The sequence below is a fragment of the Macrobrachium rosenbergii genome, chromosome 3 (assembly GCF_040412425.1).
Source record: "Macrobrachium rosenbergii isolate ZJJX-2024 chromosome 3, ASM4041242v1, whole genome shotgun sequence".
NCBI classification, from domain to species: domain Eukaryota; kingdom Metazoa; phylum Arthropoda; class Malacostraca; order Decapoda; family Palaemonidae; genus Macrobrachium; species Macrobrachium rosenbergii.
The window spans coordinates 43,773,681-43,801,476 of NC_089743.1; the positions used below are offsets into that span (position 1 = coordinate 43,773,681).

The following is a 27,796-nucleotide window of genomic DNA, read 5'->3' on the forward strand; positions in this document are numbered from 1 at the left end:
AACAAGAGCATCCCGTTTTCTCCCTCTCAAGAAACGCAACTTCTACCATACAATATTTCCATCTGTTTCTCCCTAACCATTGTTGTCTCGATTTATGTACAATCACCACTACTTGCATTGCCATGCAAGCATTCTAATCATGTACTCATAATGTTCCACCGAATCTTCTGTATCACACTGTTTGTATGTTTCTGTCTGTGAAGATGCCAAACGTCTCGCCATTTCACATATATTATGCTACTGCACTGTATTCATTAATCTGTCTCGAATCTCATGCAATCAGCCATATGTGGAATTTCCTGGCCCTTCCATTGATATATGTTTTATCACTGTACGTTTATTATGTCTCTCACAATCTGTTTGTCTGCCGAAAACACAGATACCTCTGTTTTGCCCTGTCTGTGTGTAGATGCTGCTTTGCGGCTCGCACCGGCCAATAACAACTTCGAAGATTCTGTACATTCATTCAGTAAGGAACCACCAATAAGCCAGTCAACACCCAGCCAGTATGTCACTCAATCCTGTCCATACAGAATCACTCTTATTGCCCACAAGGACCTTAACCGATGAGGCTAACTGAGTAATAGGCTCCACAATTAACTCGAACCTTTTATCACTCTGACACTCGAGGCTGGTGTAACGGCAACAAATCACGCCTCTCCTTTCTTGTGTTTCTCCCTTCAGACGTACATTAATCACGTCATGTGTATTACCTGTCTTTATTTCAGATTCTTCATGTACCTCATGTTATGCATCATTGTACGGCCTTTCCGCCGATATGTATATCTACCTTTTATATGCCATGTAATGAATATTGTACGTATTTTTATGCTCATCAGAAAACACAAATTCTGTATGGACGCAGTGGGGGCCTCGGGTTATCCACTACCTTTCCGTCCGCTTTTTGTTTTATAAACACCTGTCGAGAATAATAAAGGATCAGTCTCTCTTTTGACATTTCTCTTGAACCTCACACTGGCAATGGGGTTGGGTTCGGAAGCGAGAGAGCCTGGTAAAGGAGTGGGTTGCACAGGAGAACTGGGTACAGGATCAACAGAAATCACAGGAACATCAATATCAACGTTAGCATTATCAATATCAAGGTCAATAGGAGATTCCTGACTAGCTAAAGACTTACTAATCTGTCTAGCTGTCGCCTTCCTCTTCTTATCTCTAGCTAGTTTATTTAAATCAGATTTTAAAGTCTTCCACTTCTTACTGTCACAGTCAATGCATTCATCACACCTTAAATCTACTGACCAAACTTGTCCCCTACATTCTGTGCGGATAGAATGAGAATCGGAAGATTCCTTGGTCAAACGCGTATTATAGCCTTTGCTGCAATACTAAAAGCTAGACGAACTTGAGTCTGACATTTTACAAACAAGTCAGCTAAAGTCACAATCGGTAAATAAGGTATAAGTCTAATTAACCAAAGGTCACAATACTGTAATAGAAAAACAGAGTCTAACTCTACCCAATAATGTCAAAAGGCTATCAAAGCAAGCATACTTCACCAAAACGGTGAAACAACAATCAGAAGAGGCGCAAAATCAGAGCTGCTGCTAAAAGCTGGTGTACAGCCATTAGCCAGCAGAAACAAATTGAATCCTTTTGCTGGTTGTGCCTCTCTTACCCCGAAAATGGGCGGGGTTAGTTACCTAGCCAAACAAAATAGCGCAACCCGCGAATTTCAAAATTTTTGCTGCTGAGCAAGTGAAACTAGTAGCAATGTAATTGCTTGGTAAGTTACTTATATAAAACAAGGGTTTAATTTTTTTGTGTAGATGTACAGTATTTTGGAGAAAATTATAAAATTTGTGTAAATTATTGTAGTGTGTAGAGTACTATTTTACATTGTTTGGGGAAAATGAAAAACACTGTGTAGCTTACCTTACTGCATGTCACATACAAGAGAAAGAGAAGCGGTTTACTATTTTTGTGTACTGTACTATGTACTGTATTTTAGGGAAAATGATAAAACTGTGTATTTTCGGGAAAATGATAAAACTGTTTGTGTAAGATATCGTATTGTGTTGTAGACGAGAAAAAAAGGGCTTACTTTCTTCGTGTACAGTATGATGTATTTTACAGTGTTTGGGCCAAATGAAAAACATTGTGCAGCCTACCATACCTTGTTGCGTACAAGAGAGAAGGAAGAGCCTTATTTTTTTGTGTACCATGTATTTTGGGGGGAAATGATAAAAACTGTTTGTGTAAACTATCTTACTGTGTTGCAAACAAGAGAAAATAGGGGTTTACTTTACTTGTGTATATCCCATCACAATGTATCTTTCAGTGCTTGGGGCAAATTAAAAACACTGTGTAGCCTACCATATTGCATACTTATCAGGTATAAGAGAAAAAGAAGGGATATGCTTCTTTTGTTTTTAAGTGTATTTATGGAGATTATTTTGATACAGATATGGGAAAATAAGATGAATAATTGCTGATGGTTGTTTTTGACATGCATATTTAGTGTTTACAGTTATGCAGTATTAACAAGAAGGGTACAGAGTTGCCCTTGCAAACCCACAGAATTTTTACTTACTCTAATCCAGATTTCACCATCAACCAACAGTCCCTTCACTCTATTAACCCAGATAATCAAGAGATTGCTTTTAAGTTGCAAGATCCTGTGCTGCTATATGACCAGCTTAATCTATTTGAACGACAAGTTGCAAAATTATTACATTTAAGGGGAAGCTTATACTACACTACTCTACCCTCTAAGCGCCTTCCTGGTAAATTTTGTTAACGAGCAACATGAATTCCTACATACACAAAACAGTTTAAAATAATTTTTTTTTATCACAAACTAGTCATTTCTGCTCCTTTTTCTATCTCCCAAAACTTAGCAAACTAGGCATATAGATTTCTGGCAAAAACCAACACAAGGGTAATTTAAAACATATTTCAAAAGGGTATTTAATCTACCCTTCCCTTACTAAGGGCGCTGAGGCCTAACCTCATCGGAGTAATCATATAAAGGTGCATGAATGTATGTATGTACCAAAATATCGACCATAATGAAGACCTACTGACAGTTTTAATACGAAACTAAGTTTATATAAAATGAACTGAGCAGAAATCACTGGTTCCTTTTTCTGGACTAAATTACACATCAGAACATCAATGGGAGTGGAAACAGATCAATGTTCATTGGCCACGGGCTACCATCTTAGGATATGAATGGCCCAAAAAGCATATTTCAGTGGAAACAACCTAACCAAACCTTTCTTTTGCGTAACCTTACCTATGGTGCTGTGCCTGGGTGTCCCCAACGAACTAATAAAGAATATAAAAATGTAGTAAACTATGGACAGGAAGTTTTCATTCTGACACATGGACTGGCCTACGCTACCCCTTAATGAGAGGTACGTCAAAATCTTGAAAGAATACATCATCACTAAACCTTCCCTTAACCTAACTTTATCTAGGGTGGCTTGCCCTGACCTACATTTGGGGGCCTTGCCTCTTCTGAACCTCTCCCCCAAAAACCCACACCAACACTGAAAATAGACAATATAGCAATGCACGGTAAGTTTTCACATGGACACATGAACTATCTCTTAATAGTAATAAGTCAAAATTCATAAGAAATACAGCCTCCTCTAACCTTACATAGATAGCTGTGTCCAGACCTAAGCATGGGGGAATTGTCCCCCCTCTGAACAATCCCCTCCTACAATAACATTGAAAAAGACACAGCAGATTGATGGGCAGGAAGTTTTTGTTCAGACATGTGGACTAGCCTAAGCTATCCATTAACTATTGCAGATAAAAATTAAGAAATACATCCTCAATAATGCAGAGTATGGGACAACGCTACTGTAGGCTTAATATAACCTAACCAGACTTACCTCTACCTAACCTAACCTTGCCAGGACCCCCCAAAGTGATTTGTGTCTCCAACTTTGTTTTTTCTACCCATAGGCCTAACCTAACTTGGGTGCCATGCCCTAACCTATACTCTAGCTATGAAAGGTTGAGACTTCCCTGTAGTTAGCGGTGTTGACATGTTTCCCATTTTGCCAAAGCAGGTATTTAATCCTAATCCAAAAAGGTAGAACACTTTCAAGATTAACCTCGAGGATAAGGTTAATCCTGAGGATGGACATATCTGAGAGTACAGTCCAGCTGTTTGTTTTTACTTACAAGTGACTTCGTTTTTAAGTAATGTATTAGATGTGTATGCGTGTATATATGTTAATGTATGTCCTTATATACATAAAATGTATGTATATATATATATATATATATATATATATATATATATATATATATATATATATATATATATATATATATATATATATATATATATATATATATATATATATATATATATATATATATATATATATATATATATATATATATATATATATATATATATATATATATATATATATATATATATTATATATATATATATACACACACACACATATATATATATATATATATATATATATATATATATATATATATATATATATATATATATATATATATATATATATATATAATATTATACACACCTTTAATTAAATTTTGTATTGAGCAAAATGAAAAATGCACAGCAAGGTCCAAGTATCACAATTCTTGAAAGTAAATTGTATTTTTCCTAACTATACAAACCTGAGGTCCTTTACATTAGGAATTACTTTCAGCGTAGGCTGAAACAGCCGTTGAACTTTCGAACAAGGTGGTTAGGCAGTTAACTACCATCCAGGAGGCGGGGGTACCGCTTGCCTGGATGTAAACATTCCAATTTGCCTTTCAGCCCAGGTATCAGATTGAGGGGTGGCATGAGGTGGGCATGAAATGCAAAGGACCTTGGGTTTGTATAGTTAGGAAAAATACAATTTACTTTTAAAAACTGTGAATTGTCCCGACACGATATACAAACCCTCGGTCCTTTACATTAGGAAGACTCACTGGTTGGAGGGAGGAATCTGAGTGAGTCTCCTGAACTGACTGGAGTTCACCACACCTTGCCTTCCCTTCCTGGTTGACAGAGCGAGGAAGGGAAAACTGCCTCTGACAAAATGATCGGGTTGTAAAAAAAGCGGGATCAATTGTCAGACTTCTGGGTCCCTTTGCATGAAATAGGAATTGTCAGTTCATGCAAAGTAGGATAGGAAGAACTTGGAGTTGGATGACATTAAGGCAATCACAAGCATTAGGTTTGTCTTATAGTCATGGTCTCCTTCCCCACCTTGCAAGGGGAAGGAGTGGGGTTGCTTCTATCAACCTGAATGAAAAATAGAACGGGAGCTCCTGACATGTTCTTCCGGAATGCGAGGGACGGACCAATGCTGCAGACTTTGTGAGCTCTCGGACAAAGCGTACCGGTGTCTTCTTCTCCTGCAGCAGAATACGCTCTCCTTATCGTCTCACGAAGCCAGAAAGAGATTGTGTTCTTGGACACTTCTTTCTTAGCCGAGCCAGTACTAACGAAGAGTTGTCGACACTCAGGTCGGAGACACCTCCTCATCATCACCTGTCTGGCCAGTCGTGCAGTATACACTGACTACTGCAGCGGGCTGGACGCAGACACCTTTGTGCTATTACTTCGAAGATTTGCTGCAACCCACAGCGCTCCACCGAGGATATAAAGCGACAACGCCATGGTGTTCAGAGCAGCCAGCACATTCCTGCGTGAGGTATACGAGGAGGACATCACTCAACAATTCCTGCGACAACGCAGGATTCGATGGACATTTCAGACCCTGCGATCTTCCTAGAAGAGGATGGCGGGAGTAGTCAAGAGGACCCTCGACACGACGTTGCGACACGCCATCTCCACAGAGGAGCAGCTGAGGACCCTCATCAAGGAAGCCGAGGCGGTGATTAACAACAGATGTACGCTGGCAACACCAGGGAAAATGAGGTTCTGACACCTTCCCATCTCATCTGGGGTGATGTGATTCGCCCATTGCCTCCCTTAGTGCCTCACAAAGAAATGTATGCCTCATTAACTATCCAACAGCTTCATCACAAATACTTCCGTCTAACAGAGACTCTGGAGCGGTTCAAGACCCTCTGGAGGGACGGGTATTTGAAGTCTCTTCAAGAGAGACATGATCGCAAGGAAGGAACGCCAACTCCGCTGCATATCGGAGACACTGTGCTGGTAAAGGCCAACAACAGCAAGAGAAGTCAGTGGCCCCTGGGGCGGATAGTGGAGATTTATCCTGATGAGAAAGGGGTGATACATTCTGTATAAGTTATGTTTGAAGGAGAAGAGCACTTGAGATTGGTCGAACACCTCGTGCCTCTCGAGCTGAGTGAGCACAAGGCCGACGAAGAAGGTGGTACTGGAATGCAGGTAAGAGAGCAGAGTGATGATAGTGATAATGACAGTGAGATGGGTAATATCACGCACCAGACTGATAGACTTAAGATCGCTGATCGAGAGGTAGCTAGTGATAGGGATGAAAGTGATGATAGGCAGGATCAGAGTGAAGTGTTGGAACAGTCTGCATCGAGGCCGAGAAGAAGAGCTGCTACTGAGCAGAGAGTGAGAATGTCAGAGTGGATTCGAGATGGAACTGTGTAATAATCGGCATCGTAGCCGGAGGCGAACTGTAAAGTGTGGAAGTCGGGAAGGGACTTGAAAGCGTAGGGTCGTAGGTGGGTGTGCCTCAGTATGCAACAGGAGCAGTTACTAGGGGCATCCACAGTAGTGTAAGAAACGTGATTATCTGATTGTACCTCAACATCACCCGGAGGAACAAGAGACGATTCCTCTCAAGACTCCGCAGGAGCAATTGTGAGTTCGTAGGAACCAGAATGAAGCGTGCAAGGTCGCACAAATCACAACCTGTATGCTGCTAGTCAGAGCAGTAAATCTCTTAGTTGTAAGACAGAAGGTCGAGTGGTAAACAATTAACATATTAAATATGATAGCTGCGAATCTTGCCCTTGCATGAGGTGCAATAGGCCACTGAGTTTCTATACTCATTTGAACTTGCACATATTAAATCACTGATTACTACTGACGTAGCTATTTTTATTGATGCTTTTTGATGTCTCATGCTTATTATTGATGCTTTTTGTTGTCTCACGATTTATATTGATGCTTTTTGATGTCTCACGATTTATACTGCAGCTTATATTTGATGTCCTTTGATATGTCTTATGTTATTTATTGAGGCTTTTTGATGTCGACAATGCCTTGATGAGAGCATTGCCTTGTGTTAATTGCTTGCACTGAGTCATTTCCATGTATGTAATCTCCTTATTGCCAAGTTTACCTTCACTGGTCGGCTTGGGAATAATTCCTTATTGTTGCAATTCTTACTTTAATTAGTCGGTTTTGTAGCAAAATTACATGTTCTGTCAATTACTACTTGGATTGCTTGCAGCTGAGTGAACTGATTTCTGTGTTCCGCTGATTTACAGAACTAATGACACCCATTGTGTCCATAAGTGGTATTGCTATACACGCATTGTAATGCACGTCTAGTATTGAATTTTTCTTTGATTGTACAGTGAACCCCCCATATTCGTGGGGGATGCGTCCCACATCCCCCCGCAAATAGCTCAAATCCACGAATACTTAAAACCCCTCTAAAAACACTTAGAACTGCCCATTTTGATAGCTTAATCTAAGATAAACCCTGTAAAAATGCTTATACCTGAGCATTTTAATAGTTTAATCACAAAAAGTGCATTTATTCATGAAAATTATATGAAAATACAGTAATTAGTGAATATTTCTCAGTGAAAAATACCACGAATGGGCGAATTTTCCGCAAATGATGGCTAGATATGTTCCACAGAGAAACCCGTGAATGCGTCAGTCCGCGAACCATGAGAACGTGAATGCGGGGGGTTTACTGTATATATTGAATTTCATTTGAGTGATCACTCTGCATGTCATTGTACTGTGATCAAGAGCCGATCAAGAGCCGACCTCGTCTCGTAGAGCTCCAGACAAGCTCGGGCCGCAACTAATTCTGGCAGATGGTCTGCTTAGTTTGCTTGACTAGTACGTTCCAGCTGAATCTTCCTACCTTTTCTTGGGGTGGAGAATGTCGCGAAAAAATTCACAAAAAAAATTCAGTGCACGGAATTTTATCGCTTCAAACTCAAGCCGATTCCACGGGGTTTCACAGGATGGGGTAACATACTGGTCGAGGCGCGTAATGAACGCAAATATTATTGCAAATTTTGTTCAAATGCACGTACCGCCACGGTATGCAACGTCATGTCTTGTCTGGTTGTTGGCTGAGTGATTTGTTATGAGTTTGGGGTCCTTAAGCCCGAGTAACAAGAAATGAGTTATTCTAGTTGGCAGCCACCTAGACAGGGAACTGGGACTCTTAGCGCCATTGTTTCAACCTTGCCTCCAGAGATCTCGTAGCGAACAGACGTGTCTTTTTGGGCTCCCAAAAGGTGGGTGTGAAGTCTGGGACTGTGAGTGCTCCTGCAGAGTTGTAGCTTGTAATGAAAGTGGTTGAATGAGAGTAGGCTGACTGTTTGGACGTTTGTGTGCTGTGGTGGTAAAGTGGCAATTACAATTAAATTTCAGTGATTTCTTTGAGTTGAAGACAGTCATGTATGGCCCACATGTCTCGTATTGCAAGCACAGTAATTGTAAATTTGTTGTTGTGCTTTTGTTGAAAGTCTTGTGTGTTCGTTGTGTGAGGGTGATGATTGGGTTTTATTTTTGTAAATAAATTGTAAAAACCTGGTACGTGTCTCGTTTTTCCTGGCATGGGGCTAAGTCACTATCGTAAATCGTGGGTTGATTGTGCAGACTATCGCACAACGAAATAATCAGTGCATGTCGAGGAAATTCCCGACAATATGATTGGTTATTATTTGTGTCCGGCGAATTGCCTGTGTTGTCTGTGTCGGGAATGTCAGAGAGGCTCTTTTTTACATAATTCAAGTACATTCTTTAGTAAAGTAACCTAGGTAGAAATTTTGAGAGGGAACTGAAGTGACCAGGATACATGCAGAGGGGCGAAATGCATCTTTCTTGAGGGTAACGCTTTGAGGTAAGCTATGCACTCTCCATGTCATCACTTCCCCAGCCAAATTGTTCACTTCAAAGTCAAGAGCCAGTTCCTTTAGTATGCTAAATTAATCCCTTCACATTTTTGCCATCCGGGGCCTGATATAGTTAATGTTCATTTAAAGTGTAGCCTGATTGCTCGGAAATAAGTTTTGTGCAAAATTGTAGCTTTTAGAGGTGTGGGATTAACGAAGCTTTTAGTCCATCTCAAAACATAATCTATCACACAAGATACAACCCTAAAACAGCAGGAGCAGACATCATGTTCTAGAAATACTTTTACTATTTACTTGGAATTTTCTCCTCAAATAAGAATTAAAGTTATGTATTATCTGCATGCAGGCATCCAAAACTTTATGCGCTTCTGTTTGTTAGTAATTTCATTTCATTTAATCAAATGCTCTCTATTGATGAACAATTTCTTATCCACTCGATATAGAAATACAATTAAATAAAAACCACTTTCAATTATTTTAATATTTTCTTTTATCTGAATCTTATTTGAAAACTATAAATTAAGTCTATAATTTACTTTGGCATTTCAAAATATCCTAGCGCCTTTTATAATGCTCCTAAAGTTTAGCGCGTTTCTGACACGGTTTGAAAGCTTCTGCTGCATTTTCAAAATCAGAAATGGCAACCCTGCGTCCAATCCCCAAAGGCGCCAGCGTTTACCAATGATGTCAAAGAAACGGTGTCAGCATCTATGGGTACAAATATTTTGCAGATTTAACACTGGAATGGGCGGTTTGTTTACACAAGTGACTCAGCAAATATAGAAATGGCGTCACTCGTCCACTTTTAAAGTGTTTTAAGTAAAAGTTTCAAGAGCGTCATGGCCACTAAGTTAGCACCGCACACAGCTAAATCTTAATGAACCTCTATTTAATCGGAAATATGACATTACTTCATAATTTTGGAGAAAACTGTTACTTTGATAGGAACGTAGAGGTCTTTGGTGTGTTGTGTAGAGGGGGCACAATTCTCACTGATGCTGATGGGGGCGCGTTCGAATGCATTTTCTGGAAGTGTCCAAACAGCGGAGGAATGTCGCCATGTCTAACGTCCCAAGCGTTTACCCTAATCACCTTCTAGTCTCAACCTTTTGTAGCCAAAGTAAAGGAGTAGGAGCTTTGCCCCCTCTGCACCCTCTTTCCCCAAAATTAACAATGAAAATAGTTATATACAGTAGAATAGGCTAGGCGGTAGATCTATATAGTAGCTCCGCGGCGGAAACTGCCTTCTAACTTAACTTTTTCTACAGTTTTTTGGTTGCTAATTATGAATTTACCTTTAATTTTTGGCGCTCGAGTGTAATTAACCTGTAATTAACCCCTGAAGTCCATCCAACTAGGGGTTTCCATACGTGATCTTCGCAAGACAGAGCACGGGTTCATCTGTTTCAAACGGTTCATATCCCATCCGGCAAGTGCAATAACTTGTTAACATACCCAACACCCCCTGGGCCAGTACTAAACACGGCGAAGGGACATTACATTTGGCCGACAACAAACAGACGCACCGCCAGTATCAGAAGCCCTAAAAGTGTAGAAAAAACCAGTTGAAAAGGTAAAAACAGGTGCGAAGCTAATTCAGTGAACCCCCCGTATTTGCGCTGTCAACGTTCGCGGACTCACGCATTCGTGGGTTTCTCTGTGGAACATATCTAGCCATCATTTGCGGAAAATTCGCCCATTCGCGGTGTTTTTCACTGAGAAACATTCACTAATTACTGTATTTTCATATAATTTTCATGAATAAATGCACTTTTTGTGATAAAACTATTAAAATATTCAGGTATAAGCATTTTTACAGGGTTTTTCTGTGTTTAAGCTATCAAAATGGGCAGTTCTAAGTGTTTTTAGAGGGGTTTTAAGCATTCGCGGATTTGACCCATTCGCGGGGGTGTGTGGGACGCATCACCCGCGAATACGGGGGTTCACTGTATATAGAATTACCAGGCTAGGCTACATCATCACCTAACCTTCCTTTAACCTCACCTTACCTAAGGCGCCGAGCCCTGACCTTGTTGCGAATGCTCTGCCCCTCCTGGACAAACCCTTACCCTCAACTCCACCATTTAATGATTGATTGATTGATTTATGACTATTAAAATTGGCGTCACAGCATTTAATGAACACAGAGGTACAGAGAACAATGGGTGGGGGAAGTTTTCGTTTGGCTACATGGACTAGCCTAGGATACCCCTTAAGATAATGATAGAAGGCCTAGGTAAAAATCCTCTTATTACCATGTTAAATTAGTTCCATCAACAAATGGCCTACTTACCTTCGGCAGGAAGTCACTGGCAGTGATGGGCGATTCTTGAGCAGATAGGCGCACCTAGCCTATACACAATTTCAAATTCATTGTCACTGAAATGGCTCAAATTCACCATCAGTTCGGCCTACGTCACAAATTTACACTGGATTATGTAATAGTTTGCATTTCAACAGTATTTTCTTTTTTTATTTCTATAGTTAACAGATAAAGTAGAGACGGAAGGCGGGATCGGAAGATTGCAGATATTTTGGGCTAATTTTCGAAAACACAAAGCGTAACTTCTGGCAAATCAAGCGTACTAACAAAAAGTTGCTCCATTGTTTCATTTACAATATTTTAAAAAACCACATTGAGCTGCACACAGAGAGATCGTTTATCAATAAAAAAAAATCTTTGACTAAATAATATAGAAATGGGGGTAATTTTTCGGAAGACTCCAGCCAGCCATTTCCAAAGGTGCCAGCTAGCCATTTTTGCATGAAAAACCATTTTGGATTTTTCATGCAAAAATGGCCAGGAAATGATAAGGTAGTAAAAGAACCTAAAAATACCAACCTAACGTAAACCAGGGGTGTTTACTGGTTACAATTTTGCCCTATTAGTTATGGAAGGGGGGGGCCTGGTATTGTCTTACCTTAAAAGTCCTTATTTTTCTTTGCTATTAGGCATTTGCGAAGGTTATGTATTGAGAAGAAATTTTTTGTTTTGATGTGATTTACCCAAGAAAAATATAAATTATAAAGCGGGAGGTGGCTGGAGTCTAACGAAAAATAACCGAAATGGGTGTATATAATTCTGTAATGATGAGAAATTTAACGATATGAGAAATTTAACGAGATAAGTTTAGAAATTTCACGAGACAATCTTAGAAAATTTAACGATATAATTTTCGAAATCTCCCGAGATAATTTGAGAAATTTAAAGAGATTATTGGAGAAATTTAACTAGATAATTTGATTAATTTAACGTGATAATTTGAGAAATTTACCGTACTTTGTTTATGGAACGTTTTTGCATGTATCTGTAGAATTACTAATATATTTTTTTTAAATTCACTAATGTTTAGCGTTAAGAAATTCCAGTTTTCAAGTATATAAAAAACTTCCCGTATTCTCTTGCTCATTAATTTAAAGATTTGATAACAGCGCATTTAAAAACACGCAGAAAACCACAGTTTACTGTTACGGCGCCGCCAACTTCCAGACTACTGAGTAAAATATTGAAATTAGAAGAAGAAACCAAAACATTGACTGTATTCCTACTGTAAGACGTTGGAAGACGATTGACAAACTGAAAAGCATTTTTTTTTTTTTTTGCCTGTTCTGGTAATTAATGTTTCCGATAAGAAATCAAATAACTAAAACACATTTGCGTTACATTACTACTGAACTGAATAACTTATGGCCTTGGTAAACGTAAAAGAGACGGCCGAACGAAGATATCGTTTAATATAATTTTTAGACTAAGCAATGTAGAAGTGCGTGCATGTAATACTGTAGAGGTGGGGTAATTTGAGAAATTTACCGAGATAACGAAATATTACCATCTTTTGTTTATATTTTTTGCTTTCATCTCAGAGGGGATGTTTAGGCTATGGTAAAAGCCGCTCGTGGATGAACGTAGAAATATTAATCGATGTGGGTAAATTTCTCCTTTTAGGTAAATTTCTCAAATGATCTCACCCCTTCTGTATCACATGCGCGCGTTTCTATATTGTTTAGTGAAAAAATCATATTAATAAACGATATCTTCTTGTGGCCCTCTCCATTACATTTACCATGGCATTTTTTCTTCCTTCGGTTTTCTTTTTTTCGCCTTTCCCATAGGAACAATACACCCGATAGTCCTCTCTCTCTCTCTCTCTCTCTCTCTCTCTCTCTCTCTCTCTCTCTCTCTCAGCATTTCAGGCACTTGAAATTCCAGCAGGAGCCATTTTCAACATAGCGAAAATCTGTCATTTTCTCTCTAATCAAACGGAAAGTCAGTCGTATGTTACACAGCCTTTTCGTAAAACAATACACGCTAGCCTACTCCTAAACTCTCTCTCTCTCTCTCTCTCTCTCTCTCTCTCTCTCTCTCTCTCTCTCTCTCTCTCTCTCTCTCAGGCATTTGAAATTCCAACATGACGGCCATTTCCCGACATTCCCGACATGGCTGCCGTATGGTTTGTAGATCTTTTCTATTTCGTCAAAGTATTTTAGACTACACTGAGACCAAGAGTGTCCAACTCAAGTGGAATATTCACTTTTTATTATTATCTGAGTGTCATTTCACATGCTTTATATAATACAGAAAAATATGTTTTACATAATACAGGAAATTTTTTTTACGCTTCGTAGCCACTTGTATTTTTTAAGAGGTTTAAAGACAGCTATTACTGAAGGCAGGAGGAATATCTCATTTTATTTACTAACTTAAAAGTTATATAACCTTCCGTCCGGAGCTTAGCAATAGGCATGGAGCTCTGTACGGGATTCGGTATTCCTGCGTAAGATTCTGCATAATTTAAAGAATCCTTCAGAATTGTTGTTCTCGTAAATAATTGAAGGATGTACTTCATTCTTCTTCTTCTTCTGTCAATCAAGTGATACCTTATCAAAATCACCGAAGAGCTTTTAAGAGTAACCTTATCTTCACAACACCATACGTAAACCACTTTTGCTGTTTGGTGCCGGCTACAGAAATCAGTCAGTCAATCAATCTTCTGATAAAAAAAAAATGGGTTTTCAAGTCTTAATCAAAACCTGTCAAATGGTCTTAGCAGAAACAAAAGAAAAGAATAATAAAAAAGTCATAGCTTGTTCATATTTACGAAATGGCGCCGTTGGGCTTGTGCTGAACAACTCACCTTATAAATTAGTCATCTAGCCAACGAGACACAAGATCGATCCCAGTAGGAGGGAAAGATATGGTTCCGTTTTCTGTGTGCTTCTGTTGCCCTAAGCCGTGAATTATGTACCTGGCAGTTAGTCGAGTGTTGCTGGTTGTGGCCATGGTGGCAAAGGGCATGGGGATACCCAACAATCTCACCCCAAGACGAGTATGAAAAAAAATTATGAAATGCTAAATGAAATTATTAAGTAGGAATTAATAATCTAAATGAAAGGAAAACAGAGGCAGTAATATAACAATGTGTAGATTACTATACTTAACCTCCATTCATACCTCCTTTCTTCAGTCTTGCTGTCTAACCTCTTTGACTATTGTTTCATAATGCAACTGGGAGGTTTTCTACCTTTAGATGCTTGTACTTCATCTCCTTTATTTTTAGGACCTCCTTATCCGTACATCCACTCCAACTCCCCCTTTTCACTGCCTAAAGCATTGAATTACCTTAATTGGCCCGGTGCTTGGCATGACAGCCTAAATCTCATAGACCACAAAATCAAATCACTTTCATGTAGAAAGTGGAGAAGAGACCTTAGTACTAGGCCTACGGCTGAGCCCCTGCAGTTGGGGAAAACCCAGGAACTTTAATTATAGCGTCTGGACCTTCTGATTATATTCCTAACCCTGACTATCCCGCCGTTTCCTTTCTCAGTCAACTACCTGAAAGGAAGGAGAGGGTATGGTATGTGGTGTCTAGCAAGAACCCTTGCTAGTATGTACCAGCAGGAGCTGAGCTTTAATCCTTTTCCAAGTTATGCTGATTAATAAGCATTAATCCGTTTCCAAGCTAGACTAATTACTAAACGTTATTCATTTTTCAAGCAAGGCTAATAAGCAATAATGCTTTTCCAAGTTAGACTGATTAGCATGATTCCTTTTGCAAGCCAGGCTAATTAACAAGCGCTAATCCTTTTCCTAGTTAGACTAATTAATAAGCATTAATCCTCTTCCAAGTCAGGCTAATTAATAAATAATCCTTTTCCAAGTTAGGCTAATTGATAAATATTAATCCTTTTCCAAGTTACGTTAATTAATAAGCAGTAATGCTCTTCCAAGTCAGGCTAATTAACAAGTGACAATCCTTTTCCAATCGAGGCTATTTATTAAGTATTAATCCTTTTCTAAGTTTGACTGATTAATGAGCATTATTCCTTTTCCAAGGTAAGTTAATTAATAAGCATTACGCCTTTTCCAAGTTAGCCTAATTAATAAACATTAAGCCTTTTTCCAAGCAAGGATAATTAATAAGCATTAAGCCTTGTCCAAGTTAGGCCAGTAAATAGGCATTAAGCTTTTTCCAAGTTAGGCCAATTAATAAATATTAAGCCTTTTTCAAGCAAGGCTAATTGGCAAGCATTAATCTTTTTCCAAGTTAGGCTTATTTATAAACATTAATCTTTTTCCTATCTAGGCTAATTAATAAGCATTACCCCTTTTCCAAGTTAGGCCGATTAATAAGCATTAAACCTTTTCCAAGCAAGGCTAATTGGCAAGCATTAATTGTTCCCCAAGTTAGGCTAATTACGTGTATGAATGGTGAATGAGGTCAGCTGCACGGAGGAAGAGCCCGTGCTGGTACTAAGCCAGCAAATTTCAAAAATTGCAACTTGCATCTCACTTGACTACCTTTATGAAAGAAGGACCAGTTATGCAAACATATTTATAAAAAACTACTAAGGAAACACAATTCAGCAACAAGAAATAGAGGAACATGCGCTTAAGGTTCATTTTACTGTTTTGTAGTTCCTTGGCGCAATCTTCCCAAATCTCAGGACTAAACACCATCCTGCTAAATATTTGCACCAAAGGACGCGATCTGTAGGAACAAACAAGAGTTATAATGATGTGGTTTATTCATTACCGTGGTCTATTTTGGCTCAACTACACGTGATGTAATTCCTTCTATGAATAAGCAGATAAATCTGATAAGATATTGAGGGACCCCCGGGTGGCAGATTACAAAGTTTTAATCTTTCCTTAAATATTTATCCTCTATCTTCTTGGGTCGAAAGGTTCAAATTCTAAATGATGATATTCTTTTTGGATATCTTTTTCTATGTTAGTAACTGGCATCCTGAATATTAATAAGGAGAAAATTAACAGTCACAAATGAAGTAATAATATAGTAGTAGTAGAAGCGGTAACAAGTGACGATCATTAACGCTATCGTTTTCTTGTATCCCATGAATCTATGCACTTTGAATTCCCTAATGTACCTGCCATGAAATATTACAGGGTGAAGGTAGCAGCCTGTAGGTGATTTGAGGGTGGGGAAGCTGGGGGGAGGGGGCCACGGTAGACGGCAGAAAGGACCACGAACCGATCCCAAGGTCATGGTCCTGTAACGCAAGTCATTCAACGTATCATCCGCTGTGTAACTTTATGTAACTCGTCCTGAAAAACAACGAATATTTGGAAGTGATTTAAAGCACTTCCTTGCAATACTGGTCTAAGGAAAGCACTGACGACCGCGCTGTTTAATAACGAGCAGTATTTGCAAGAGGAACAACGAACAAACAATAAGGCAATAAAAATAATGCTTACGTAATAGGCGCCGTAATCTCAGAATACGATGTGAGTTGCCTCACAGTTGGTTAGTTGTCTGTCTGTTGTTGGCGTATCGCAGTCTGTGAGGAGCTCTTGCCACAGGTGTGAGATTCCTGTGGGTTAATATCTGTGTGTGTTTTTTTTTAACCAGTGAAGAGTTGAGGTGAGTTTTGTTTTTTATTCTTTGTTTTAGTAAGCTTTTTTAATGCTAAGATAAGTGACAGACCAGTAAAAAAATACGTATATATTTATTACCAGTTTTTCATGTTGAACAGTACAGTATATTGTCTTTGAACTTTCGTCTCTGATGAAGAGTTCATATGTCCACACTAGGCCTCCTGCTCTATTTCATGTCTTACCACACGTATAGTTGTATTACGTTGTTTTACACCAGTGTCATCCATTTCGTTCTTGAACTTGTAAAAAAAAGAAACACACTTTTCTTGGTGGATATCCAAAAATATTCCAAACTTGAAACTCTAATGCCTTAGTTCTTAAGTAGCTTAATTTAATAATTATATCTGCAAGGAAAGTCTGACAGCAAATGATTTCTGAACCATAGGCCTATGCCTTTTTGAGGACTTTTCTATTTATTCGAATATAATTTATGCCTGTTATTGTATCGCTGTTGTGCTGTTTCACGTTTATCTGTTTCGCGAAAAAAAATCGGAAGTGGGGTTGCATAGGCTAATATATACAAAAAAAAAACTGAATAAAAACCGGTTTTGTTGATTAAAACCGTTTTGTTGCGACGGCAAAAACGATCTCGGCAGTTACTAAACCGTAAACGTTTTCACTCAAACACGCTGTTGCTCATCTTGTAGAAAAAAAAATGGAAAGATTTGAGACTCCCATCCGAGATATTCAATTATTCTATTTCTTGAAAATTGTTGGGTTTGGCCAGTTCGCGTGTGTGTGAGAGTATGTGTTTGTGTGTGTGTGGGTGTGTGTGTGTGTGTGTGTGTGTGTGAGAGAGAGAGAGAGATAGAGAAAGAGAGGGAGAGAGAAGAGAGAGAGAGAGAGAGAGAGACTAGATCTTGAACGCCTGGCTTTATATGTGACCGAGCTATGGTGTAAACCCATCACCCCATTTCCGTTTATTCCCTGAGCGGAAATACTTGTGTACATAATATCTGTGTATGTATGTATGTATGTTTCAAGGGCATGATCTTGCGCAAAGAAAACAATAATTGAAGAGTCGTATCTCCCATGATTATGCTGTAATGGCTTTTTAAAACTCTCCATCATTAGCGTCTATTCATAGGAAACCCTTTCAGGTGGCTTTGCAATGATTCTCTCTCTCTCTCTCTCTCTCTCTCTCTCTCTCTCTCTCCTCTCTCTCTCTCTCTCTCTCTCTCTCCTGTAGGAAACAGGAACAGATGGTTCACTTTAGTGGCTCAGGAGAAGAAGCCAGACAGTGGTCACTGCAGCATTCACACGTTAACTTAATCTCTTTCAGATTTGTTGTGCATTTTCTCCTCTTGCAAGAACTTGAAATTCGTTCACTAGTTTCTGTAGTGGCTTTTCATTATGCCCCATTCAGTGCGTTGTCGTCTGCAAACAATTACCACTCCACGATCCATTTGCGATTCCTTTTCTTGTCCCGTATATTAGTGCCTACGCCTAACGTCATTTTTTTTCTTTTTATAGTTATCGTTTCACGTTATCCGTTGTGACCCTTATGCTTGTAGCACTTTGCTTTTGCAACCAGCGTTGCAACTTGGCTTGTAATGAATATAGAATAATATAATTTGCACGGTCATTATGATGTTTAGGAAATTGTCTCTAGTCGTGACGAAGAATACAAAAATAGAATGTAAACTAATGACCCAAATCAGATAGGCCTACACAAGCCAGAAAGGCTGTACCCACCTGACGACAATTATTTATAAAAAATGATGACCAACCATTTACTGAATGTGAAATCTTACAGATAAATATGAAAGAGAGCTTTTTCGATGTCGAGAGATAAGCAACGGTTTGGCCATCTGAGTTCGGTTTGCAGGTCAAGTGTTTATAACGTTTTGAATTAGTATCCAGCACCATAAGAAACAGCGGCAACTTTTTTTTTTTACGTTATCAGTACTCTCTCTCTCTCTCTCTCTCTCTCTCTCTCTCTCTCTGAAATTTAAGTAATATATTTTTGTAGCTAACAATAATTCCTTTTAATAGAAAGGCTGCAATGCTTTTCCAAATCTCTCTCTCTCTCTCTCTCTCTCTCTCTCTCTCTCTCTCTCTCTCTCTGTGTGTGTGTGTGTGTGTGTGTGTGTGTGTGTGTGTGTGTGCGCGCGCGTCCATATGCAATCCCTCTCAGCAAAATATAATACTTTCTCTTTACCAGAGAAGGCTAGTCCGAGACAGGCCTAATTAACCGTCTTTCAGCGACCAATGATTTATTCTTTCTTTCTACTTTCTCATCTCAGATGCGGCTTTCCCATTTATCTCTGTTGCTCCTTGCGGCCCTAGGCACCAGTCAGGGAGACCTGGCCCCTCCTGAAAGGAGCTACAAGATCCTTATGCTCCTCCCAGCTTCGTCGAAGAGTCACAGGAATGTGTTCATGCCCTTGGCTGAGGCCTTGGCCGACAGAGGGCACCAGGTAGGTCTGTCTTCCCTAGTACTACCACCACACTTTCGATCTAGACGGTGATAGGATTATACGGTGATAATTGTGTGGTTTTTCCCTAGTAACATCTTTACACTATTTTTAAGTAGTTATGATTACTTACTTACATTTTTATTTATAAGATTAAGTCGTAGAATTTAATTACATCACATTATCTTCAGTTTGGTCACTCTAAGTACAGTTTTATTTTTTTTTATAATAAACTTGGCATAAATGTTTGGTATCTTTTTAACAAATTGCAGGCCTCTAGCCTCAGTAGTTTTTATTTTTCTTAAGGTTCAAGTTAGCCATGATCGTGCATCTGGCAACGTTACAGGACAGGCCACCACCGGTCCGTGGTTAAAATTTCATGGGCCGCGGCTCATACAGCATTATACCGAGACAACCGAAAGATAGATCTATTTTCGATGGCCTTGATTATACAACGTACAGAAAACTCGATTGCGCCTAAGAAACTTCGGCGCAATTTTTTCCTTGTTTCGTTTTCCTCTGCAGATAGTGATGCTCACGAACCACAACAAACCATCCAAACACCCGAACATTCGGGAAATCAACCACGGACTCGACGATTTCAACACGGACAACATGAACATGTTCGAGGAGAGGAAGAAACCGGCAGGCGCCTTCCAGCTGTTCAAGACCGCTCTGCCCAGCCTGGCGCGGAAGTTGTACCAGCTGCCCGAAGTAAAGGAGCTCTTTGAGAAGAGGAAGGAGTTCGACCTCATTGTCATCAATCACATGTTTAATGAGGTGGGCATGAGACCGTATTTGCAGCAGAATTAGTAGCAGCATTAGTAGAAGTAGCAGCAAAGTGGTGGTAGCAGAGAGAAAGGGGATATTTTGCAGATCAGCTGAAGCTTGAGTGATGATTTGCTCATAGAATTTTGGGAGGCAGAAAATAAGTGTCTAATCCGATATCATCTGATATTAGTAGGGAGAAAATGCCAGCAGTAGAGAGCAAAAGAAAATATGCAAAGACACTTACAATCTCTGTATCAGTTAGTGTTAGGAATCATGATAACAAAGGCTGTAGCACGTGATGTTGCTACAGACTATTTCAGCAAAATAAGAGCAAGACAGCTTTCATGGTGACAGGTTCTAGGATGATGGACAAACAGGTACAGTAATGCAGAAAGTAAGGAACTCACTGTCAAACTCATACCAGTTAGATATACACAAAAGCAACTAAGCTAAACATCTTGAAAAGTAATTTCCAAGATACTCACAGATGTCTTAAACATGAGACAAACGGGGCATCATGTCCTCATTGGAATAAGTAAGCAGAGTTTGATACCAGATCTCGCAGAAATCGTGCAAGAAGGAAGCAAAGTAAGTTATTTGATCCATATCAGATTCAGAAGAAATTATAAAGCCAGGATTTGCCTGAACAATGGAATGTTAATCAAATTCACATTAGAATATTACATAGGAAATTCACTTCAAATCAGGGCAATGTAATAGCATTTGTAAATATAGTTTTAAAAGTTGTAAATATTATCATCTTCTGTCCAGAGATTTATATATGAAAAACGTTACAAATTATGTCTAGATTTTATCTGTAAAATTTATCAAGACTTGTAATAGATCATGACGTACGCAAATTACTGTGAAGAATTTTGTCTAGGCTTCAAGGAGCCTGCAATGGCAAGAGAGGCTTTCTTTTGTGCTATATGTATGAAAAAGCTACGAAAAGTATGGCTCTCTCATCTTCCAGGAATTGATGTTTGTTACATTATTGAAAGGGTGACATGGGAAAATTCTCTATCAAGACTTTCTATTTTATATCTTACGACCACCCAAGAAGGTAGCATAGGACAATTTATATTCATAGCACTTCTGTTTTACAACTTAAAGAATAAAAAAAACGAGCTTCTTTTTGTGCAATAAGTTGTGTCTATTCCTCAAATACCTATATTCCAGATCATCTACCCATTCGCCCATGAAATGCCTTTTATCACAGTGGCCACCCCAGGCATGGACTTTCGACAGAGTGCCGTCTTAGGAAACCCACTGAGTCCAGCCTACGCTCCTGGTTTTCATGGGGCAAAAGGCTTGGATACCGTGTTTGGTCGCCTCAAAAACCTATTTGGTCATGTTTTTATGGCTTTCTACTGGAGAATCTGGGCCATTATACCTCTTGTTCAAGAAGAGGTAAGTTTGTGACTCTTTATTTAACATAGAATAACGTAGGTATGGAAGTCCCTTTTGAATTTGCATGTCATGTTCTTACATGCAAGCAGACAGAAAGAGAAAGATAATGGTCACTGTCACCTTTATGCTTTAACTGCTAAATCTAGAATGAACTCCCTGTACAAAAAGCTTCCAAGGTATTTGCAGCTTAGAACCTATCCAAAAAGCATCTGTCTTGCAAGCAGTCTTGATCTCCCTGGAATTTAAAGTCCTTCCACACTGATACCTCTTCCACTACAGCCATCCATCACATTTTAGGTCTTCTTCTCCTTCCTTCTTACACTTCTGAATTGTACACACTTTTCACCAAACTATCATTCTTTCCAGATGATTAAACTATCTCAGAATACTCTGATCTGTCCTAAAGGACAGTAACTTCTACACAGTAACTTCTACTTATCTCCACATTTCTCAACTCTTCAGTAATTCTTGTCGCCCCACATATGCTAAGCAATCGGTTCATCTCAACTTCTTTAAACTGTTCACTTTCATATTCATGCAACATTCACACCACTTCCATGAAGGAAATTTGGCTCAACCCTTAGCTTCCAAACTGTCTTTCACTGTTCTTATGAAGATTCAGTTTTTCATATGCCTGGTCTCTTATTGCCTTGCAGTCTTACTCTTACTTATACACTCAAACTCATTCACTAGTGTCCCCAATTGCCACTGCATTATCTGCAACCTATTTCCTCAAACTATATCTTGCATCTATGTCTGATATCCTTTCTCTGACTTCTTGCATTGTTCCCTCCATAAGCATATTATTAAACCATAGCAATGTGACAAACCTTTGCCTTGGCCCATTTTTACACCTAACCAGTCATTTTCCCATTTACATATACAAGGTGTTTCGAAATTAGAGGCCCCTCCCTCTACAGCATAAACTAAAATTGATATGGACAAAAACAAAAGTAATTCAGAACAGGTATTTATTTAATTTTCTCTCTGAGTATTTAATATTTTGTGTGGCCTCCATCTGCCTGTACCACAGCTTGCATTCTTGAGGGGTATGATTTCGGCAAATCGCAAAAAAGCTGAGACTCAAACTCCATTTCCCTGGGCACTTCGGTCACCTCTCTTCGCAGGTCGTCGAGGCTTGGTATACCACCATAGTTCACTGTGAGCGCTTCAGCACAATGCTTTAAGATACTACCAATGTTTTCACACACATTAAGGTCAGGGGAGCTACCTGGAAATTCACTTGACGAGAAGAAATCGATACCACTGTTTCGAAGCAGCTCCTGTGTCTGAAAAGCCTTGAAACATGGTGCCCTATCATGCAAAAATGTGACTTCTTCAACAGATAACACATTTTCAGGATATTTGAGGAAAGGAAATACTCCACCAGTAAGCACAGTTTCTCTGAAGTATTCGCCATTCCATGACTGTCCTTTTTCTTCGATGATCCACATTAATCGTTTGGCTGTGAAACAGAAAAATTCCCAAACATTCAGGAAATTTCACAACTTGGCGATGGCGCACATCATCGCTGATATCATCCAACTTTGCAGCCCAAATGATGTCATTTTTATGATTTGGCTTCCTGACTGTGTAAATGAAGAAATCATCTGATGTGGCAACATGGAGAAAGTCAGCTTCATCCCAATCTTTAAGAAATGAACCACAAAACCATGCATGTCTTCTCTCTGTTGCTGAGTGATGTTGGGCTTGCTGATAACATGAAATGGCTTGATACCAGATTTTTTCAGCTCGCGATATACAGCACTATAACTTCTCTTCTTTCCCCTTTTTTTCTAGTTCAAGCGTCAATTTACGTAAAGACTTTCTTGGTCTACCCACTGCCTCAGCTATGATGTCTTTTGAGTCCTGAGAAAGGACTTCAGGCCTTCCAAGATTCTCACTCTTTTCGCGATGACAGTCGTATGGATTTTTGTTCCAGTTTCTTTTAACAAAGGATTCATCTCTTTTAATGTATTTAGCTATCCAGGAACGTGAAATGAAGGATGCGCCAGCATCCCTGACCTCTCTGAAGGTTATAGCCCAGATTCGGTCAATCCATCTGATTTCCTCTGAGTCGTTAGCCATGGCTGTATCTAACTCCGCCACTCAGTCTGAAAATACAAGTAATGTAAAATGAAAAATAGCTTCATAAAAACTTAAAATAATATACTTGCAGATAGGCTATAGCAGAAAACTTCATAACTTTCCATTTGTTCTGTGGAGGGGGGGGGGCCTCTAATTTCGAAACACCGCATAACTTTCCATTTGTTCTGTGGAGGGAGGGGGCTCTAACTTCGAAACACCCGGTGCATGATATTGAACGATATGTATCATACAATTTGTTCTTCACAGTTAAAATGTCCTGTAGGGCACATATACGAAAGAAATTCTGTCATTTGAAAAGAATTACGATATACAGTAATCCTTCTAACTAGAATGATGGCCAAACAAATCGACCATTATATAGAAATACAGATTTAAAAAATAACGCCTACATTAACAACTTAATAAACAGCAACTTGCAAACATAACCTTTTGACCTCTTCTTTCTGTTATGTAGATCGACACGCAGTTCCCTGATTTTCCTCCTCTCCTCGAAATTGAAAGGAACCAGAGCCTCACCTTGATGAACTCCCATTTCTCTATGGATATGACTTATCCTCTTTTGCCATCCCAAAAGGAAGTCGGAGCTATGCACTGTCGACCCGCCAAGCCACTGCCAGAGGTAAGATAGATGGTGAGGAATCTGCCTGTTGGTATGAAATGATAATTTTAGTGACATTAGAACAAGCTGATCTGAAATCTATCCTTACATAGGTTGAGTAGAGGCAAGACTTATGATTCCAAGGTACTAAGAGTCTAAACCTTGAGGCAACCTGTTCATGCATTAATTTGCATTAAATATCTTTCTATTACTGTGCTTGCTTGATAATTTCTTTTCAAGCAGATCGAAGATAGTGATTGCTGGCAGAAGAAAACTATGTAACTTTCTCAGGTAATTGATCAGCCTCCCTTTAGGCAATCAGTTAGATATATAATTTTGATGTACTCTTTTTCATCTTGAGGATCTACAATCATGGATTGAAGGAGCTGGAAAAGCTGGTGTTGTCTACTTTAGCTTGGGTTCTGTAGCCAGAGGTGACACGATGCCAGTGGAATACAGGAACATGTTCATCGAGGCTTTTAAGAGACTAGAACAGAGAGTCCTCTGGAAGTTTGAATCAGACCTTGAAGGAGTGTCTGATAATGTCAGGATCAGCAAGTGGCTGCCACAGCAAGACATTTTAGGTGAGTACCCAAAACCAAACGGCATTCAGAGATGAGAATAATTTGGCATATATCCACTTACCTAAGACAACACACAGACCTTGCTTAACTGACCAAGACTGTTTATATAAGGATTTGTGTGTTAATTTTAGACTGACAGTTGTTAAAGGCATCCAAGTGAATGAAATAAGTAATAATACAGGCAAGGGATACATAACTGATAAATTTGAGATAAAGCTTGATATCTTAATATATGCAGATAAGATATTAAAATGCTGATAGATAATAATATCAAAATTAAATGAACCTTAGCCTCTATTTCATACCTCTGCTTTCAAGAAGTTTGCATTATGTTGTTTATTCTCATAGCTGTAAACAATGACAAAGGTGCAACATCTTTTCCTTGGAAGAAGAATATATTATTTAACCTAAATCAACATTTAAAATTCTTCAAGCCCACCCCAACGTGAAGGTCTTCATCACTCACGGCGGTCTCCTGAGCTCCCAAGAAGCTTCTTACCATGGCACACCTTTGCTTGCACTGCCCATCTTCGGAGATCAGCCAAAGACTGGGGAGAAGATTGTCAATGATGGATTAGGCCTATCCCTTGTCTGGGAAGAACTGACGGTTGAGTTGCTTGTAGACTCCCTCCAAGAGATTATCAACAACCCTAAGTAAGTTCGCGTGGTGTTGTAGTTAAACCACGTAGGAAAAGTCACGAGTTTTTTATTTAAACAGTGATGTATGAGGATAAGTGTAGGATGTTCAGCAAATACTCCTTAAACTGTGCATAATCTTACGAGTGAAATTAAATGTCATATGAAAGGATTTCACATAAAATATGAAAGCACTCATTATTTGTCAAGAGTCTGGTAAAACTAAGGTATACTTAACTTGTGTTTATAATGGAACATTTTATTTTCCTCTAGAAGTATTTCATAAGTGACCAGAAGAAGATTAACCTTTACCTTTTGAGAACTAAAATGTCCACAGATTTGTTTCGCGCGATTTGAATTCTCTTCTATATGATGTGGCTTCTGTTAGTCACACACCTTATAGTTTCATCACATCCTTTCCTCTTTACATAATTATGAAAAATAGAAAAACTGTAAAATGCCTTCTTTCTTACTTTAGATACAGAGAAAACGCAGCAATAGTATCGAAGCTCTCCAAAGATCAGCCTGAGCACCCAGTAGACCGAGCTGTCTTCTGGACAGAGTACGTCATCCGTCACCAAGGAGCCCCAAAGCTAAGGTCCCCAGCAGCTAGTCTCTCCTGGGTGGAGCTCCTACTTCTAGATGCCTTGGCTCTTGTTCTCCTGATGGGCGTAGTAATCCTGTTCGTGATATCCTGGCTCTTCAGAAAAATCTTGGGCGCCATTTTCGGCTCGGCGGAAAAACACAAGAGCAAGACTGAGTGAAAAGATAATGAGAATCTTTCCTACATAGTGACCCTCAACAAAGTTCGGGGGTCGTTATCTAGGACTAATATTTCCTGGGGTCATTATCTTTATGATATTTACAGTATTTTGTTTATGTTTGTACAGTAATTCCCAACGGACTTGTACGAAACACGCTGCAAAGTTGGATACATACCGGGTTAAAACCTTTGGGGGTCACCATCTAGGAAAGATCCGATAATGAATAAGGTCTTTCTCTGTCCAACGAGATGAAGCTCATTCTGCAAGGTGCTAAAGATGTCCAGGAAAATTTTGATGATTTTTTTAGAGATGGAAGAGAAGCGTGTAAAATGTCCAATTCACAGGATATACTGTTCTATGGAAAATTAAAGCAGCCAGTACTTACGTAGGAGCACTTATCTAAGTACAGATCAACAATGATAGTAAATACTGGCACTTAGGCAGCTGTAAGGCTTACTGATGTATATAATTAAATATCCTTTGTACATTTTCAATGCTAGCACATCTTAAATGCAATGTGAAATGAACTGTCTCTTTTGCATTTTTACTGAAGTAAATACAGCAGATTTTAAATAATTTTTTTTTATATTTACTCATATTTGTGTCATTTTCCTTTGGCTTCCATTCCCATAGGTAGAACACTTGTAATCTTCTAACACTCCTGATGATTTGTCTCTCTCTCTCTCTCTCTCTCTCTCTCTCTCTCTCTCTCTCTCTAGCGACGTTTTGAATTACATGATACTTATCATTCAATGTTAACATCGGCTAAAGTTCACGTACGATAAGAAATGAGTACTGATAACGATACATTAATGACTCGTACTCAAGTCGCTCTTAGGAAAAATATTCAAGTCATTTTTAAATTTAAGTAAGGGCTGCCTTTCTTTGTTGACGTAAGGTAGGCCTATTTTAACCGAACAACCAATATATCTGTTCTTCAGTGTCACTAGCCATGCGATGATACTAAATTGTTTTTAATCACACAAAGTTTAACTACATGAATTTTGCAAGAAACGAGAAGTAGGCCCAAGATCTATCGGAATTGCATGAGCTAGGTAGGCCTAATCTAAACTGACCAACCGTTATATATATCATATGTATATGTATATATATGTGTATATATATATATATATATATATATATATATATATATATATATATATATATATATATCTCAGTATTACTAAGCATGCAGTGATTTTTTCCAGCGATATTTACCTGTCTGTTAAATTGTAAGGAGTCACATAAAATTTATCTATATAAATTTTGCAAGAAACGAGAAATATATAGGCCTCCGATCTATCTGAACTGCGTGAGCTGATTCCTAGAATCGGGAGACCTCTAAAACTGAATGAACACCATTTTGTCGTTGTATTTGAAGATGATCTATAAGTATCAATTACCCGGTGTTGTTTTTCCGAAGGGACAACACAGTCTAGAATTATCTTCAAACATCGATTCCCTTATTCAGGACTTCTAAAAGTTCAATGCTTCGTCACCGTTTGCCATGAACAGTGATCTATAAATGGAAAACAAAATATTGTTTCTAGTCTTGAACTTTACTGATTTATTTATTT

At 38.9% G+C, this 27,796-nt stretch overlaps 2 protein-coding genes across 2 annotated transcripts in view; one reads left to right on the top strand and one right to left on the bottom strand.

The window, feature by feature from the left end:
• Positions 1 to 11,749, bottom strand: part of LOC136854787 (neurogenic locus notch homolog protein 2-like) — a 137,979-nt gene extending 126,230 nt beyond the window's left edge. Inside the window, exon 1 of the mRNA XM_067131355.1 lies at positions 11,324 to 11,749. The gene's annotated coding sequence lies outside the window, so the exon portion shown is untranslated. The remainder of the gene's footprint in view (positions 1 to 11,323) is intronic.
• A 5,030-nt stretch (positions 11,750 to 16,779) lies between these two features.
• LOC136851045 (uncharacterized) overlaps positions 16,780 to 27,796 on the top strand; it is a 24,318-nt gene continuing 13,301 nt past the window's right edge. Inside the window, exons 1-9 of the mRNA XM_067125018.1 lie at positions 16,780 to 16,916; positions 19,177 to 19,350; positions 19,873 to 20,127; positions 21,298 to 21,528; positions 24,092 to 24,256; positions 24,597 to 24,819; positions 25,254 to 25,473; positions 25,934 to 26,205; positions 26,853 to 26,863. Of these exons, the coding sequence (XP_066981119.1) occupies positions 19,177 to 19,350; positions 19,873 to 20,127; positions 21,298 to 21,528; positions 24,092 to 24,256; positions 24,597 to 24,819; positions 25,254 to 25,473; positions 25,934 to 26,205; positions 26,853 to 26,863 (1,551 nt within the window). The 5' untranslated portion in view covers positions 16,780 to 16,916. The remainder of the gene's footprint in view (positions 16,917 to 19,176; positions 19,351 to 19,872; positions 20,128 to 21,297; positions 21,529 to 24,091; positions 24,257 to 24,596; positions 24,820 to 25,253; positions 25,474 to 25,933; positions 26,206 to 26,852; positions 26,864 to 27,796) is intronic.